We start from the raw sequence: 18566 nt of genomic DNA, 5'->3' as shown, positions 1-18566 counted from the left end.
TCCAGGTCGTTATTCCCACCAGTTTCATTATTAGGACTTTTGCTGAGGGAAGGATTAGTTTCTATTCTCTGCTGGGGAGAAGCCCACGGTTACACAGAAAGCAAGAGCATATGCTGTGGGCAGTAAAGAAGCCAACAGAGAGGGAAGTCTGCAGACAGGAAGGGAGGGATGCCTTTCTTCTGCGACTCTGAGGGACTTGGCATTACAGGGCAATGCGTGTTTGAGTGCCATGCTTCGAAGCCTCTTCCAAAAGCACAATTTCAGCTCCCTTCCCCCCCACACCCCCAGTCCAAAGCTACTGCTAATGATATGTTGGTACCAGTAGACCTGAGTCCCCAAAGAGCTGCTTGTACAATCATCCCAATTACCTGCCACCTTAAACCACACTGGTCCCCAGTGATTAGGTTCTCAAGGGACAGACCTCCTGGGCACCTAAAAATAGTTGGTATTTCACACCTGGCCAGCCAAGGTGGCTTCCGAGTTATATGCCAAGGTGCATTAAGTCACGTGACCTTCTCTCCTCTGTTGTCCTCATTTGTGGCTAAAATTGGACCGAAAAGGGGAGGCCTGCTGATTCCACTGGTCGAATCCCAGGAGCAGGGGAGTTTTGCTGCAGCTGACACCCGCACACAGGCAATTCGAGAGAAAGCAGTTAACTGGGTCCACGTTTTACTTTCTATTTATGAGAGATGCACGCAGAGCACATAGCCCAGTGCCCGGGAGCTATTAGTACTAGTTTTAAATTTCTGCCCTTACTGTTGAAATAGTCATTTTTACGAGAGTCTTGAATGAGGAGGCTAACTGAGCTTGCTACCAAGCCACAGTTAGTGACAGGCTCCAGGGTCATCTTCTGCCTCCTCTCCCCCCACTGACACATATGCACACATACTCACACTTTTCCATATTGATGCAGGGGCACACACGAACACACTCAACACCCCCGTGCATGCATGCTTTCATGCTTCTGTGCTACTTAGCTCTTTTGTATCTGTCTCCTCTCTGACCCCCATTATTGATGTTTCGCAAGTATGTTTTCATTCAGCACTACCTCTGACCCCCAGGCTGAGGTCATCTCCTAATCTCTGGATGACCAGTTGCTGGCCCAGGAGCTCACGGTAGTTTTTAGCTCTTAGTGGTAACTACCTATCTGATAAACCAGAACAGCAGCTCTGTCTCTTCTAGAGGGCTCAGCCTTAGATGATTCCCCTCTGAGTACCTAAGGCAGCAGTCTCTTCAACACGGTGGATCCAGGAAAGTAGGGGTGGGAGATAATGCCATAGGAAAAAAGGCATGTGATAGCAGACAGGACATGCTCCTGCCTCGTGTGACTCTGTCAGCCATATCATGAAGAAGATGACCTAACTTCACCCGACAGGAAGCTAGAAAACACCTGGAAGGGATTTGAAGTTACACATTCACTACCAACGGTTGACCTCAGTATTAGTGTAGGCTATTTTTATATACTGTTAGTGGCACATAGAACCGTCACAGTAAAAATTTAGGCATGTGAAAACTCTAATAATATATAGTTAATGAGAACAGAACTATTCCGGGCACCACTGAATATTTTCAAATTAAAATAATTATCTTGTCCTTTGAATGTCTTTTTAAACATTTGTATTTTTATAGATACTAATAGTATTTAAAGACACAGCCTTGGGGGTTACACTTCTCCAAACTATGGGGTCAGAACAACATGCTCTATCCTATGCCTCCCGTTACTCTCTGTGACTTTGAGCAACTCTGTCCACTTCTTTGATCAGCTATTTCCCCCGTGATGATACTAGCGTCTATTATGTTTCCACTGTGCCTAGCACACAGCACACATTCCACAAGTAACAATCACCTTTGTCTTAAACTGGGGTTTTCATTTAAGACTGCCAAACTGTCTGACATCCCAATACATTGATTATTCCCTTGAGAAATTTGGAGTCATAAAATCGGGCAAAGACCACTAGTCTGACAGGCTTGCTACAGTGCTCCTCTGGAAACATATGAACTAATTAAGTTACTTGAATTCACCAATTATGAATTACCTTTTGCTTATATCTTGTTGACTCCATTGACGAATGGTTAGTAAATAATCCATCTTTATTTGGGCAAAGCATAGTGGCCACTGCTCATGGCAGTTTCTTTGCCAGACTCTAAAGAAGCTCCTTCCATTAAGAACCTCAGAGCCTCCTGGACAGACAGACAGACAGACATACACACCCACACACATTCACACACACACATTCACACACACACACATACACACACACACATGCATGCACGCACATACACGCACACTCTCATGTGCACACACACATGCATTCACACACATATCTGCACATGTACATGCACAAGCATGCACACATGCGCACACGCGCGCACGCACACACATGCACACGCACACACTATCCACATGGGAGAAGCTCTAAGAAGCTAATAAAGAACCACTTAGCTCTCCCCAAATACAAGTTATGGCTCTGGCCTATAATGTTCCTGCAGATGAGGAAACTGAGTCGTATGTGGCTTCTCAGTGGCAGAGTGGGTTTGAGTTGCATACTCTCCCCCCACTAATTCATGCCACCTTAAAGATGGCCTGATGGGCAGTGGGCATGGCGGTCGGTTATACACCTCCTTCTCCCGACCCACCTGGATTTGCAAGCAATAGCAGAGGAGGTGTTGTGATGAGTTAGAGATTTTTATGCTGGTATTTTTTCCTGCATCGTTTTTTTATGACAGCCCCCAAATCAGCAGTCTTGGAAGAAATGCTACACAACTTAGATTTCTGTGACATTTTGGTGCTTGGAGGGGACTTGGATCCAAGACAAGAGTGCTTGGAGCTCAACCACAGTGAGCTCCACCAACGACACCTTGATGCCACCAACTCGACTGCTGGCTACTCCATCTATGGTAAGACCACCCACAAAGCCCCTCTGCTCAGTGATGTTCTCTCAGAACAGCCTTGTCCAGGGGATACTGAGTATGGCAGCAGCTGGGGGTGGGGTGCATTATGTAGTCCTAGGGGTCAAGTGGAAAATTTTATGTTCCTAGACTTTACTTTCTAGAGTGACTCCAGCCTGTGGGTAAATTGCCCCCATATCCTTGCTCCTGGGGAATCTGTAGATAGACTAGTCTACATGAAAATTCTTTGGATTGGTTTAAGTTTTAGGAACTTACACTTCCACTTGTTCTATACATAAGCATTCTGACTTTTACCCTTGGATTCAGAAGCCCTATGGCACAAGTGTGTCCCCCGTATCTTCAGTTCCCCCTCCTCTTTTTTTGTGTTTGTTTGTTTGTTTGTTTGTTTGTTTGTTTTTTGAGACAGGGTTTCTCTGTGCAGCCCTGGCTGTCCTGGAACTCACTCTGTAGACCAGGCTGGCCTCAAACTCAGAAATCCACCTGACTCTGCCTCCCAAGTGCTGGGATTAAAGGCGTGCACCACCACTGCCCGGCTTCCCCCTCCTCTTTTGCCTCCTGGCAGTAGTTGTGGTCTCTTGGTACAGGTGTGGGGTCCATGAGCCGCTACGAGCAAGTGCTGCACCACCTCCGTTACCGAAACTGGCACCCCACTTCCCTTGAGACCCGGAGGTTCCGGATCAAGTGTTCAGAACTCAACGGGCGTTACACTAGCAATGAGTTCAACCTGGAGGTGAGTATGTCCTGCCATCATCGGGGAAGCCTGACCCACCTGCCCATTTCGTCATCCATTCAGAGAACTATCACAAATGCCTGCTTGCACCCCTCCTTGCTCTTGCCAGGTCAGTGTCCTCCATGAAGTGAGAGTCTCGGATAAGGAACATGTCAACCACCTTATCGTGCAGCCGCCCTTCCTCCAGTCTGTCCATCACCCTGAGACCCGGAGTAGTATCCAGCGCAACTCAGGTAGGATAGCCCAATGGCATTTCAGACACTGAACCCAATAGTAGCCACTGAACAGATAGTTATATTATAGGATCCGAAGGTGCTCAGAGGAAGGGAATCCTACCACAGAGAAGCTACAAACCCTTTCTCTGGACACTCTTGATTCCAATAGGGAGTCAGTCAACTAAGCAAGAAATTTCATACAATCAATAACGACAGAGATTAGTACAAAGAGATGGGAAAAATTATGCTAGTCATTTAAGGCCCAACTCAGAAGCTTCCCATGAACCCCTCATGTATTCACCATATTCAAAAGTCCTCTGCCCATGCTTTTGTTTGAACACTTGCCATATAGTGTCACCAGATATCTGATGGCACTTGTGTTCCTACAAGACTTTGTAGTGCCTGAGTTTCATTGGGAACTTCCATTTAATTTGAGGAGAAAAGCCATGGGTAAAAGAGAATCTCCACTTACTGAATGCCTGCTATGCACCTATTGAGAAGCTCACAGAGATAATCTCCCTTACTCTCCACAATTACATAGCAGAGTGAGTAGAACTGTTGATCCACATTTGATGAAAGTCTATCCCAGACTTAAGGACCCAGAACCCAACTGCTGGGAATTGGGAGGAAAGTTTGTATTGTGAACATAGATGTTTTGTATTTCAGAAGCATGAGCTGTATCTTTGATTGTCAAGTTGTTTGGGTTCCTTTCTCCCTTCAGTGGTCCCGAGCATCGCCACTGTGGTCATCATTATCTCCGTGTGCATGCTGGTGTTTGTTGTGGCCATGGGTGTGTACCGAGTCCGAATTGCCCACCAGCATTTTATCCAAGAGGCTGAGGCTGCCAAGGAGGCTGAAATGGATTGGGATGATTCTGCACTGACTATCACGGTCAACCCTATGGAGGTGAGTCTCTGGGATGGGAGCTCTGAGTGGGATGCTCCTCTGGCTAATCAACTTGGCTCTTCCTCTCCCTCAATCCAGGATCCAGACTCCTAATCTAATGAGTCCATTTCCAGCGATTCTCCCATCTCTGCGGTGCTTTAGTCCTCTTGACAGGAACAAGCCATACTTTACCGTGAACTGTGTTCTCTAATTGAAATGTGTGAATCACTCTTACCCCCACGAACAGAACTAGAATTTCCTTATAGCAAGCAGTCATTCTGTGTCTGTACCTCACTCCCACTGTACTTCAGAGCTGACTAACACTCAGGAATTCAATATTGAACTCTTGATTAGCTAACAGTGCAAATTAGATGGCCTATGGAGCTCACTTAAAGGCTCGGAATAAGTTAAAAACAAAAATACGACAACAACACCTGCCATTTAATAAGCTCCCTGTAAGCCAGACCCTGTGCCAGATGTTCTGGATACACCAGCACCCTGTGAATTGGGAAATCATCCTCATCTACCAACGTGGGAACTGAGAGAGGAGTTGTAACATGTTCAAATACATACAACCAGCATTCAAACTCAAGATAGCACAACTCTGGGGTTCACTTGATTTCAGTTGTCCAATAGCCCCCAGAAACCATCTCTAACCATGCGAGGGCCCTAATCTACATATCTGCCCATCCTTCCTTTTGCCCACGGGTGCTTAATATAGAAGACCAGAGAACCATCAGGAAAAATCATAGACAGATAGTAAAGATGATCACTGCTGTCTGGTTCCCTTTTTAACAGCTGCTCATCTGCTGCTCCGGTTTCACACCCAGCATGGCTCATCTAAGGATGCTGGTGGTGAGCACTCCCATCCCCAAAGAGCTGAGCTTAAAGTGTGAGAAGCAAGAGTGAGCTGAGGAGCAGACAGTAGTGTGCCTCAAAAAGGCTGACCTCTTGCTGAGGCTGCAGTGGGTAGAGCATGGGGGGGGGGCTGGCCATACATAGAAACAATGATCATCACAGCAAGCTACAGTAAGGGGGGCCTTGTAGAAAGAGCACCGTTTGGAGATAACAGGGTTAGACAGAAGTCCATCTAGAAAGATGTGTAGCCTCGCAAGACAACATATCTCTCATGACCTGATTTTTCAACTCAAAACGTAAATCCAGAAAAGGGATATCACTGGAATCACTTGCAAAGCTGGAAGAAAGGAGAATGGAACTGGAAAGGGTGGGGTGCAGTTTGAACTCACAAATCATGGCAAAAGGGGGGCAGGGAGGGAAAGTGAGGGCCTAAACATTGGCTTTTGCAAAAGAATGGTTTAGAATGACAGCACCTTGGCTTAGAAGATCTGCTGTCTCCTGCAACACAATGTTCCCGCGTGGAAAGGTGTCCAAGATTAAGCATGATTCTGCCCCTGGGAAACAAATAGTTAAGAACCTGAAATTTCCATTTAAAGGATCTGAAAGATGCAGTAAATGATGCTGCTGGTCTAAATGCCCATCTGTCATTGACACTAATGTGTTTCCTTGACTATGTGCTGCTCTTTTATGCCTTTATCTGACTTTCCAAGTTTCCTCTTTTACAGAGATACTATCTCTGGGCAGGGTGAGGGGTTTAGCTCTAAGTGAAATGAATCCCAAGACTCCTTAGTGTTCGCTGCTCTCAGCTCCCACGTGGTCCCTGCTGAGTCCTTGATACATACGTCTTTTCTCTCCTTGGTGTTCAGAAACACGAAGGACCAGGGCATGGGGAAGATGAGACTGATGGAGAGGAAGAAGAGGAAGCAGAGGAAGCCGGGAGCTCCAGCAGCAGTGGCTCTGATGACAGCGAAGAGGAGGAAGAGGAAGGGATGGGCAGAGTCAGACATGGGCAGAGTGGCACCAGGCAAGCCCAACTGGAGTGGGATGATTCCACCCTCCCCTACTAGTGCCCATAGGTCTGCTGACCAGCCCATGTGCCCCTTTTGTAAAACCCAACCCAATGTATGCCCAAGCCTGTCACACTTGCCTCTGGTTTCTATGACAGGTCTGGGATGGCCATCAACTTCCTCAAATCTGCCCTCTATGCTTTGGGCACTGCCTATGTCCCAACCATGGGGCAGTTCTGTCCCATGTCAGCCCACTGTCACCACCAGTGGGGACTGCAGGGTGGGTACATTGTCCTGTAGCCCTCACTTCTTTTTGCTCTGGGCTCACCTAGAATCCTGTCACCCAACCTGCAGAGTTCTCAACACCTTGCTCTTTTCTGCAGGGGAGGAGCGCCCCCTTTGTGTCACTTGCCACCCCTAGACTCAGTGTTTTCAAACTCCTTGGGTTATAACTCACTGTGTATGTACTTGACTAAATAGCCTTTCTCCACCTACACCAGCAGGTCCTCTCTATGCTGGGTCTCCAGGCTGCTTTAAACAGAGAAGGCAGTAGAATCTCACTCATATACCTAAGATCTTAGGGCTTAAGAATTGAGAAGAAAGCCTTTGTTGAGGCAGAATTGAGTTTCCATGGAAAGGCCCATAGTGTACGTGTATATGCACACATGGGTGTGGACATGCGCTTGGACACCCATGTGCACCCATGCGTGTGCACACACACATGTATACACACACACACCCCCCCCACACACAAACTTCCAAGCTCAGAGAGCCTTTCTTTTTACTTCTTCTGAGACTATTTAAATAAGCTGTATAGCAAGTTTTAAACCAAGAGTTAGTTACTTATGATCTCTGACCATAAGTAGAGTGTGTCCTCATCATAGGGCTTGCTGATTAGCTTTCCAACCTGCCCAGGCAATGCCTAAGCCTATGTAGCCGCCCTACCCAGGGCTACAATCATGGCAGAACCACAGGGTCCAGGAAGCACTTCATTCAGGCACTCTTCAAGTGACAACTTGGGCATGGATGTCACTAGGAGCCAAAGAAAGGATTGATGGGATGACCCAACAAGGCTTTAGGATTGATAAAGATCTGCTTTGGGTTTGATATAGCTGGATTCTCCCATCTAAGGGTATCCCTAAAGGTTGACAAGGCTGTCATCACCCAGCCTGTGGTCCCTTATCTCCTACGTTACTGTTTTCGTTTTAGGACATAACATCATTTCTGATGTAGTTGAATAAATATAGGCTCTACCAGACTGAGATGTTAGCTGGGAAATTTAACTACTAGGAATTCAAAGTATATGTGTAATAATAACAGCTGCTTCTTTCTTCTTCTCATAAAAAGAAGTATGCTTTGAATAGAGGGCAAATATATCAAAACCCTAATTTCTTGTTCTTTCTTCGTATTTTAATAAGAAAGACTTTTCCATCTCCATTCTAACATGGGCACTTCGTGAGAATTGTTGCTATAGTAACTGGTGGACAATCTTTTGTGGCCTAGAGAATAGCAGGCAAGAATTAAGGCCATTATAAGAGTTTCACAAGGCTTTGAGGACGTGTTTGTTCCAAACACCTTGAGCTCCTCTTTGTTCTCACTCTGTACAGGTCATCATCCCACTCTGCCTCATGCCCATCCTGAATTGGCTTGACCCAGGTCCACAGCTGATCTCTCATCACATAGCGTTCAGATTCAACTGAATGTTGAATCTTCCTTGCGTTATCTTAACAGAACATTCAGCCAATGTCCAGTAGTGCTCTGCTCACCTTCCAGGCATTGAGGACCCACACCAGGTCTTTGCAACCTTCTACCCTAGGTTGTTTTTCCATCTCTTGGAGTGTTTTGTGCATACCTTCCCTTTCTTGAGCCTTAGGATAACCCTGTGAAGTATTTGAGAAATTGGTTCGTGGGGACATGTTCTGTGATGGGTAAGCTGAGGCTCAGAGTCAGTGTCCTGCTCAGAGACATTCCACAGTACAGACTACCCTCTGCTCCTGGTCCATGCTTCTACTTATGTTCATGTTAGCATGTAGTTCTGAGCACCTACTATGTGCTAAGCTAACTATCAGCAGCAGTAGGAATGGGATGAAGCAGAATGAGACAGACCTTCTGCCACAGAGGACTCAAAAGTTATAGAAGGGACACAAACAGGCATGGAAATTACACAGGGGAAAGGAGAATGAAGCGGCAGACGCCACTGGAAGAACAGGGACACGTTTACCAATCCAACCAGTGCCCTAATTTTTGTTTCTTGGAAGAAACTCAAGATTTTATATTCATTGAAATGAAATAGACTCATCTCCTGTGAACTACCCCAAAATCAAATCCCCCCTTTTCTGTCAGGCCATTTCTGCACATTTACAAGGGGGAAAATCTACAGAAAGGGTTAGACTTTACAATCCTATTATTTAAATAATAAGACATTCTTCAGTCAAGCATTTAGGAGCTACTGAATTCTCCCAAAATTATGTCAGTAAAGGGAACAGTTCACATGTTTAAAACCAATCCTTTTTGAATTTGATTTTGATTGCAAATGCTTAAGTCTAGAGTTTATGAGAGCATTTTTTTCCTGCTCTGACTTTTTAGTGCCGATTGGTGGACAGCTGTTCCCATGTCACCCTGGGTTGCCTCTTATGGCTGCATTACTCATTTGTGGTTGGGGGAGCTGTTTGGAGTGTTAGATTACCTTTATGTTTTGTGGTGTGGGGTAAGCAGATGAAAGCTGGGAAACCTTGGGGTAAAGCAGCCAAGAGGTATCCATTCTGGAGGCATTTGGTGACTGGACTCATTTACAGAGAAATAATGGCGACACAAACTAAAGCCTTCCCCTCCTCTGTCATGACACAAGGTCACTCTGCATGCCACCTCCAAAATCGTGTCATCTTAGTGATGCTGCTGGGATGACAGACTTTTATCTTGTTCCCAACACTCACCTAACCTTGGGTAAGATCAAGGAGGGAGTGGTTATAAAACAGCAAGCTTCAGCAGGTATCCAGGTGAGTGGTAGGGTCACGGCACAGGCCTCCCACCAGCTACTCTGACCAGGAATGCAAGCCGCTAATCACACTAGCATTTTCCAGTGTCAGGAGGATGGTATTTTGAAACCAAAGTTCCCAGATGACCTGGACACCATGTGACCTCTGGGAAGAGGTGGGCAACCAAGCAAAGGCAGACTCAGCCCCCAAGAGAATAAGCTGACTGGTATGGCCATAGACTAGTCCATTGCTTTTCTTGCCAAATGGACAACCTGGGTCTGCTATTCAGAGCTTGAAAATAGGCAGGTTGCCAGTCTCAGATAACTCAGAAGCAGGAGGATGCCAGTGGGCTGCCCCAGTGGGGAAAAGCCATTAAACCCATTGGAGAAGTGTCTCAAGGAATCCTGAGTGAATTCAAATAGATTTAAGCAAATTCTGTAAGTCTGACTGAGGCCCCGAGTCACATAGGTACAAAGAAATGTGATTGCTGTGAGACCTTTATTGAATTAATCACTTATCCCTACCACTCATAGTTTAGACTAAATTCTCTGGCATGAACAAGAGAGTATGTCTCAAGGGACACCCACCAAGTCTCCATGGAGATAACCACTGCTAGAAAAACAGCTCCTCCTTCCCATGTATCAGAGATAGAACTATCTGGAAAGATCCAGAGAGGAAAGCCTTAGGGTTTTGCAGGCCATTTGTTCTCAATGTTACTCTTCTATACCCTGCCTCATGCCATGGAAACAGATGCAGACAATACCCAAGCAAAGGAACATTCCAATTGGTCTCTCCATCAACTTCCCAGTAAAACTGATCTATGAGACTGAAGGGGGGAAAAGGAGGCTATTTGAATTCATTGGATTTGCATGACATAAACTTTTTACTCTCTGATTTCTCATTTTCTACTCAAAACTTAGCTTGCTAGACATCTAGAAAACTAGCCACCAGGCAGATCCATGTGAGGCTCTCATCCTCAATACATAGAAAGCAGCCAGCCCCTCACCCATTCCCTAGAAGAAAACACCCAAGAGCTCCCTGGTGGTCATTGCCTTGAATTGAACAGCTGGAAAACTCTGGGCTCTTTCATTAACGTTCTCTTCGAAGTTCACAGGAGACTGGAGAAAACGCAAAAGAAACACAAGTAAATGAGCAACCAAAATCCCACTTGTTATTTTTGAATTGAAGAAATCAGACAAATATTCCTAGGGGTTGGATGCCTGGACCCAGAGAACTGGCTAATCACTGAGCACAGGGACTCGCTCCTCAAGCGCTAACTCCCCAGGCTTAGCACCTTCCCAGCAGGGCTCAATCCATAATGATTTCTAAGCAGGAGTGTTCATTATCTGGGACTGATTTTCATTTCAGCCCTGTTCATGTCTTTGCTCTAAAAATGATCCTAAAGACTTGTGGCTGGTCGAATCAATAGCAACACAATCAGCAGAAAGCCCTACCCAGCAACGCTTCAAAATTAACAGCCTCCTTGCCTCTATGACTCAATATTAGCTGCAAAGAAAAGAGTGCTTTTTCTTAATCATCTCCCCCATTTAAATTAACCAGATAAGCTTTGCAAAAAAATAAATAAATAAATAAAAGTGAGGGAGTAAGTCCAATTCTTTAAAAAAAAAAAAAAAAAAAAAGTAGGTAGTGTTCACATAACGTGTGACCTCTGGGGGATCCCAGAAGCCTCCTACAATGTGCTCGGGCAGGTTGTGATGTTGCAGGCTTCTCTGTCTGTGCCAGACATTTATCGAGGTTGACAAGCCAAAGCCCTTGGCACGGTTTAATTTTCATGTCACCACATTCGGTTGTCCAGCTGGAGGCAAAGGAAAAGAGCAGCGTAAGTTTCCGAAGTCAACTCCAGGACCTTCACTTGCCTGTCTTTATTTGTTTTACTTTATACATTTAGTCTGCATTAGCTTCCTCCTGACACTGGTTGGGAAGGGGGAGTTGGCTTTATGGGAGCTACAGATTAGGAACTAAGGGTGACTTTGTCCCGTGCTAACCAAGAGAGATAGGAGTTCCCTCCATGAGCATGCCAGAGAGTGATTGTGTTGAGTCACTCGGCAGATGGGAGTCTCTGTTTGCACCTATGTTCCACAAAGTCAGCAAGTTCCCACCACCGAGCACCCATGTGTGCTTGATTCTAAGCAAAGAACAGGGGAGGGAGGATGACCTTTCATGGTCGCCTTGCCCATGAAAGTCCCCTGCTCTTGCAGTGTCACGGGATGTCCACAAGCGGTTAGGACTGTCAGGGCAAGGGAGAAGTTTAAGGGTAGAATAGTTGCTTTGTTGTCACCTAGTTTAAGTCACATGGTAGGGATGATCCTGGGGGTGCTGAAGGGTCGCCATGAACAGAGAGAGCTCCAGGGAAGTGAGCAGCGTGCTTCTAAATGCTCCTTAGTAACCATGGCTCAGGTCACGTATAGAGGAAAGCCTTTCCCTTTATGGAGAAATTGGCTGATAGCTGAGAGTTGGTGACGCTAAGACAGAGGTAGTCCTCAAATAGGAGCTGCAGACAGGCAGACCAGGAAGGTTATGGACAGTGGGTTCATGGGGCTTACCACCAATGCCCAGGGTCTGGCCAGCCCGATGCAAGGTTCATACATGAAGGACTGAGCTCTGAGGGGCTCTGCAGAAGTTTGGCCACCAAGTCTCAGAGCTCCAGTTCTCTGGCTGGGTGATCCACAGGACAGAAACAGCAGCCTGGAAACCAGTAAGGCGAACTCTACAAGTGAGGCTTCAGCAAGTTTTGGCTCAGGAAGGCCAGGGTTTGAGAGCTGTCTCTGCTGGCACTTGGAGGAGCCGATACTAACAAACAAGAGAAAATAACCAGCCCATACTGCAGTTAAGAAGAGAGAAGCAGAGCCAGGCTCCAGTTCACACCCCTGAAGCAATAATTTCAAAGAACATGGTCTCATTTCCAGTTCCCCTCCTCTGCTCGGGTGTGAGATGATTCCTCCCCTTGTACCCTTTCTCCAGAGGGACGCTGCCTAGGAAGGTTGTATTGACCAGCCCTAGGGAGGACACCTGCTCAGTTCCTGCCCCCTGAACAGCCTCCTTCAAAGCCAGGTTTTATGTGAGAGCTGTAGAGCTGCAGCAATGAGTCCTGACCACTAGGAGGCGCTTTGCTCACTGCATACATCCTGGAGAACAGGATCATGCAAGGACGTTCCCAGGTTACTGCAGCACTGTTCATTTGTAGCGAGAATGGCAAATGACATCACAATTTAGACATTAAATTGGATGGGGAATGAATTGTTTCTCTTAGAAGGATGGTAACCCATGTTGCTAAAAGGAGGAGAAAGAGATTTAAAAAAAAAAAAAAAAAAAAAGCCAAAGCTGCAGCTTCATCTACAGTGGGAATCTCATTCCTGTGGTCCACGTAGGTACCAGGTTCCCAACACTTTCCTTTCATTTATGGCATAAGATCTATAATGTAAGCACCATAAACCTTCAGCCGGGACTCCTTATGTTTTGTCAATCATTGTGCCTGTGACCTAAATCTAGCCTCATATTAAGATCTCAAGGTCAGAGGTCAGGGCATAAGAGGAACAGCACGTAAGCCAGGAGAACCAGTCATATTGAGTTTCAACAAACCCAGCCCCGCTCTTCTCAGAAACATGTCGTTCCTGACAGCCTCTTCACTGAGCCTGCTAAGTTCTCCAAAGGGAGCCTGAGACCAGCTCAGAGACCATGTTGAGCATGCACATCTCTGTGACATTAGAATCTGCCTTTTTATAGTAGAAGAAAGGGGGAGAACAGAAAAGAAAATATAGGACATGGCAGTTATCTCCCCATGAGAAGCACAAGGAAAGCAAATAGAGTGGTTTTTCTTTTGCAGCCTGGCCTCTCTGTATAAAGTCCCAGCTGAGACTTCTTTGCCGAGACATAGGCAATTTTCTGTTTCCCTTCACACCAGTCTGTTACAATAGCCTCCTATAGAACAACACAGAAAGTGATAGAGAGTAATCTGGAAGCAGGACTTTCCTTCGCAGGTTTGTTCATGCAGGACAAGAAGGCAGTTTGCTCTGGGGCTGGAGATCAGGTCCAGTCAAGGATGCCAGGGTGGGGGATGGAGGGCTGAGTGAGTTATAGAACATCCATCCCTGAAGAGACCAGACCATCAAGGAATGAGACACGGGATGGAGTCAGCAAGCAGAATATGTGAACTGGTACTTCCTGGTCGTTGACAGGCATACCCCAAAGGTGGAGCCACACTCCAAGAACCACTGTCTACCTTCCCAAGGTACCCTAAAAACCATGACTGGATGCAAACAGTACCCCAACCACCTCCCTAAGACAAGAAGAGTAACTGATGTGTCCCAGGATACTGGTCCTTCTCTAAGGATGTAACCAGTGTATCCAAAGCACTGCATCTGGTCCACAGCATGGGCTCAGCAAATGTCGAATAGAATTCCAGAGATCACTTGGCCTCAGAGAATGAGTGTGGTTTGAAAAGTTAAGATGCCCTGATGGAGAAAGGCTCCTCAAACCCAGTCTTAAGTCTACAGTTGTTCTTTGCAAAATCACTGGGAATGGAAGAAAAGTGGAAGGGGGAAATTGTCAATGTTTTGTGCTTCCTCATGGAAGCTGACAGGAAGGGACTTCTTTTTTCCCAAAGTAATCTTTTCCAGGTAGGAGCAGTAAAAGACCCCTCCCCGCCACACCAGGAGCAAGGGCAGCTAGGCCATGATGAGCCCCACTTTTTCCACCCTGTGAGTCACAGGACTGAGGAAATAGAGCTTTAATTTGTTAATGAGCACAGGTCTTTGCCACTGTCTCACCCCTTTTATCAGATATACTGTGGAAAGATTCATCACTATGAAGCTCAGTCCCCAATAGTCCAATGAGACAAGGGCAGCAGACACAAGAGGCTTCAGAATGCAGGTGGTGTATATTAATCACAGGAATGAAATCATGATGGCTTTAATGTTTTCCTTCTTTTATCTGGGAGTGAAAATGCGCCTCTGTTACCTGGACCCTTTACACTGAACATTTCAGAGCAGAAGTGGGACACAAACACATATAAATATTGAGGGTTCTTTTCCTCAGCAGAATGAGCTGTCATTTAAAAAAAAAAAAAAGGGAAGCTAAGAGGTTATTTCTATTTGCAAAGGCAGAAAACCAACCCACAGGTTTTAGGTCTAGACTCCAGCCCCACCCCCACTCCCACCCCTCCGTGGGAAAAGGACAAGGAGGTAGCCTCTACTCTCTGGAAGGATTCCTCAAGAGCCCAAGAATAACTGTTTGACTGGATTCATGGCTCACATCACTGAGTGAAATGCATGCATCTTTGGAGGCAAAAGTGCATCCATCCTCGCCATCAGGGAAGGCTGGGTGATGGCTCTTACCACTACCCACTCTCCATGATGCAAAGGAGCCATGGAGGGAATATTGATGACCCCTTCTCAGACACACTCCAGAAGGCTGGAAATGGAGCAAAAGTTTTAGGCAAAGGAAGTTAGATTTGGCACCTGGGCGATTCACTTGAACAGGAGGGGAAGAGAGATTGAATGAGACAGGGTAGAGGTGGAGAGTAAACTAGAAGCTGGTTAGGATCAACAGTATCAGAAGCAACCAGGAATCCAGGGTACTGCTCAATACGTAAACTTATGTTCACGTGTCAAAGAATCATGGGTAAATAATGCCATGTGACCACAGAGGCAGTTATCGCAGTTGCTTTACAAGTCAGAGCCACTGGAAGAGGATGGCAGATCAATCTACCTACCAGGTTTCCAACCTTATATGCTTCCAAGAAAGAGCTGTTGATGCCCTAAGCTGGAAAGGGGTGGCAGGCGATTGGAGGAAAACAGGTGGAAAATAGAAAGAAGAAAGCTTATATAGGAGCCAGTTGTTCCCAAGGAAACGTAGTTACTAGAGTGGGCCTTGTTGCGTTACTGTATGTGCGTTGTAATGTCTGTAAGATGGAGTCAGAGTGATGTGACAGGGCGTTAGTTTAGGGAATTGGAGTAATAAGTATAAAATAACAGATATAACCAGGTGAAAAGCAGCTGATAAAATATAGGTATGTACATAAATACATATTTATAATATGGAAGTAAGATTTAAAAGAACAGAGAAGTCATTAGTCCCAACAAATTTTAATTCTCCAGATGCCTTAGGTTATTCTTATTTGCTTTTAGCTCTCAAAGCCCTGAAAGAAGTACGTGGAACACAGCGGGAGTCACAAACATTTGGAAGTGAAGCATCTAGCTTGTCCTTACTTGGTGAAGACCCAGTACATCACTAAGCTCCATACTGACTGAACCATATAGAAGCAGGTCAACCGTGCAGATCTCTTAGCTTAGAAAAGCCTTTGTGAATTCTCATATTCTGTGCAGTAGTCAGACAGCAGCAGACACTGGATCTGAGTCTTAGTGAACACCGACAGTGTTGTACACAGTTGCCTGCACACATTTAGAACATATCTGAGTAACACCCACAATGCTGTTTCTACAGCGTAGTCTGCCCAAGCCTGCCATTGTCTCTGCCTTTCCCTAAGTACTTGCTAAATACTGTTCACTCTATCATCTTCTGTCATTGATGCTGGACTAAATATGAAAGTTCTGGGTTCAGCCAATCTCAGACCCTTTCTTCCTCCCATCTCTGGAGTAATGATGTCACCATTTTAAAACCTTGTATGAGAAACCTGTTTGTTCCCAGCTCCTCAACCTCAGTGCATGGAAAAGGCCTGAGATGGGCAGGCTGCTTGCTCTACTGGAGCCTCTCTGGGGTTCATTCTGCAGAGAGAAAGAACAGTCTCACTGTATGCAATCACCTTCCACCTGCACCTGACTGGAGGTAGCCTAATGGTCAGTGCAGCTGGAGTGTCTTTACCTGGAGCCAGCTGCACTTGGGGATTGTGTGTTCTTGGCACACAGCAGACTTCTGAGCTTCTTGGGCTGTCTCCAAGAATGAATCTCCTGAGTCTACAAAAATGTATTTATTTGGTAAATATGCTACTGCGTGTGTATGAGTCTGATACAATATAAACCTTGAAATGTCTTACTAAAAGGAATTATGAATTCATAGAAAATTGAATCCAACCTCAGAACAGCACATTATGTTGTTGGTCAGAAAGGTTGCCCAGCCACAGGGGACCAGAGAAAAACCTTGCCCTCCCACCCCTTTCCTTGGTACCCTCTCCCTGCCTAATTGCCCTACTAGAGTCTAACTGATGCAGAGTAAGGGGTGCTGAGCAAGTACATGTACATAAAGATTTAAGAGGGAAATAACCTCTGGGGGAATCAATTGAGTTTCTTCCCATGACTGTGATCTTATCATGCCTGAATCCCAAACTTTAAATTTCTAACAATTTCGATTCTTGGAGTTTCTGAGTAATTTGTTAAATGCCTATTCAACACAGACAGATATTTATTTTCAGCCTTGGCTTGTAAATGCCTACAAACTGATTCATGTTGGTGGTCGTTACGACACTTCTGTGAATTGGTTGAATAAATATGATTTTAGAATTTCACAGTAACGATGACTTCTGAGAGTTTTTATTGTTCAGACGTGGTGGGATGAGAGGCTGCACACCGCTTTGTCTGGGTCAACATCTCTGGTGCTCTATCCTAGATCCACATGGGTGCAAGAGCCATGGTGGATGTGACAGTGGTCACACAAGATATTGGCCCTTATGAGGTTTCCTTCAGGACACATGAGAGCTGAGCCTGGAAGTACTGCCCTTGGAGACAACTAGAAAGATGATCGGAGTGAGATAGGGTATTTATTGAGTACCTACAAGTTGCTGAAGCTATAAACCCTAAGGTAGGTTATTTCTTCTGGTAACCATGAGAAAAGCATGAGACTTACCCAGAGGAATCAGAATGCTTCCTGGGAAAAATGACTATGAACACTGCCCTCCCCCCTTTTGATACAGTTCCCCACCCTCATGTTGACCTGCCTTTAGACAGATGCCACTCAGGGCCAACTTGGCATGGGACCTCATAGAGATGGGTTCCCTCTCACCATCCAAAGCCAGTGGTGGCCCAGAGCACTTCCCTGGGACTCTAGATGTTGTTGTTACAGACTCTCCCTCCTGGTTTCTGTTACAACAACACAAGGCTAACCCCCATCCTTCAGTTGAGTATCAGGGAGAAGGGAGTGGAATTCAAACAAAATATCCTTGGGCAGCTTCCAGGATAGGTCAGTGATTAAGAACATTGGCTGCTCTTCTAGATGCATTGGTTCTATTCTACATGGAGATGCTTACAACCATTTGTAACAACAGTTCCAGGATATCTGGTGCCCTTTTCTGGCTTCCACAGGGACCAGGGACACATGTGGTATACATGCAAGCGAAACACTCATACACAGAGAATAAAAATAAATACATGTTTGGTGTCCTCAGAAGTTGTATTAGTTTGCTAACAAAGTATCTGATGACTGAGCACTGGTGGCAAGTGCCTTTAATTCCAGGACTCAGGAGGCAGAAGCAGATAGAGAAATCCTGCCTTGAAAAACACTGTGTGTGTGTGTGTGTGTGTGTGTGTGACAGAGAGAGAGACACAGAGAGAGACAGAGAGAGACAGAGACAGAGGGGAGGACTTAAACCCAAAGGACAGGTTACTTTGGCTCCCAATTTGAAAAGATTCAGTTTATAGACCCTTAGTCCCATGTACCTGGGTAGGACATTAGGATAGAAGAAGCCCCTAGTGGAGAGATGTGTATTTTATGACCAAGAGATCCAAACAGGAAGTATCCAAAGACCTACCCTTCAGTGACCCACTTCCTCCAGTTCAGCCCTCTAAATTCCCAGAACATCAACCAAATAGTGCAAGCATATGGGGTCCCAAACATTCAAATAATAAGCCCATGGGGAGCATTACAAATTCAAGTCATAATAGAACCACTGGTGACATAGAGAAGACGCTGAACATGACAAGCACACTGCTGCATGTCACAAGAAGCATTCTTGCTTTCCTAACCCCTTGTGAGCATCCTCACGGGCCCCATCTGCCTTCCATCAGTCCCCTGCTAG

General features: G+C 45.8%; 1 protein-coding gene across 1 annotated transcript in view; it reads left to right on the top strand.

The window, feature by feature from the left end:
* Positions 1-17066, top strand: part of Clstn2 (calsyntenin 2) — a 583317-nt gene extending 566251 nt beyond the window's left edge. Inside the window, exons 13-18 of the mRNA XM_076917814.1 lie at positions 2728-2898; positions 3495-3640; positions 3750-3873; positions 4577-4761; positions 6465-6622; positions 15727-17066. Coding sequence (XP_076773929.1) covers positions 2728-2898; positions 3495-3640; positions 3750-3873; positions 4577-4761; positions 6465-6622; positions 15727-15787 — 845 coding nt within the window. The 3' untranslated portion in view covers positions 15788-17066. The remainder of the gene's footprint in view (positions 1-2727; positions 2899-3494; positions 3641-3749; positions 3874-4576; positions 4762-6464; positions 6623-15726) is intronic.
* Positions 17067-18566: the final 1500 nt, after the last annotated feature.

This window comes from Arvicanthis niloticus, chromosome 21 (genome assembly GCF_011762505.2).
Source record: "Arvicanthis niloticus isolate mArvNil1 chromosome 21, mArvNil1.pat.X, whole genome shotgun sequence".
Taxonomy (NCBI): Eukaryota; Metazoa; Chordata; class Mammalia; order Rodentia; family Muridae; genus Arvicanthis; species Arvicanthis niloticus.
Note: the sequence above shows the minus strand (reverse complement) of the source record. Positions and strands in the feature narration are given on the sequence as shown.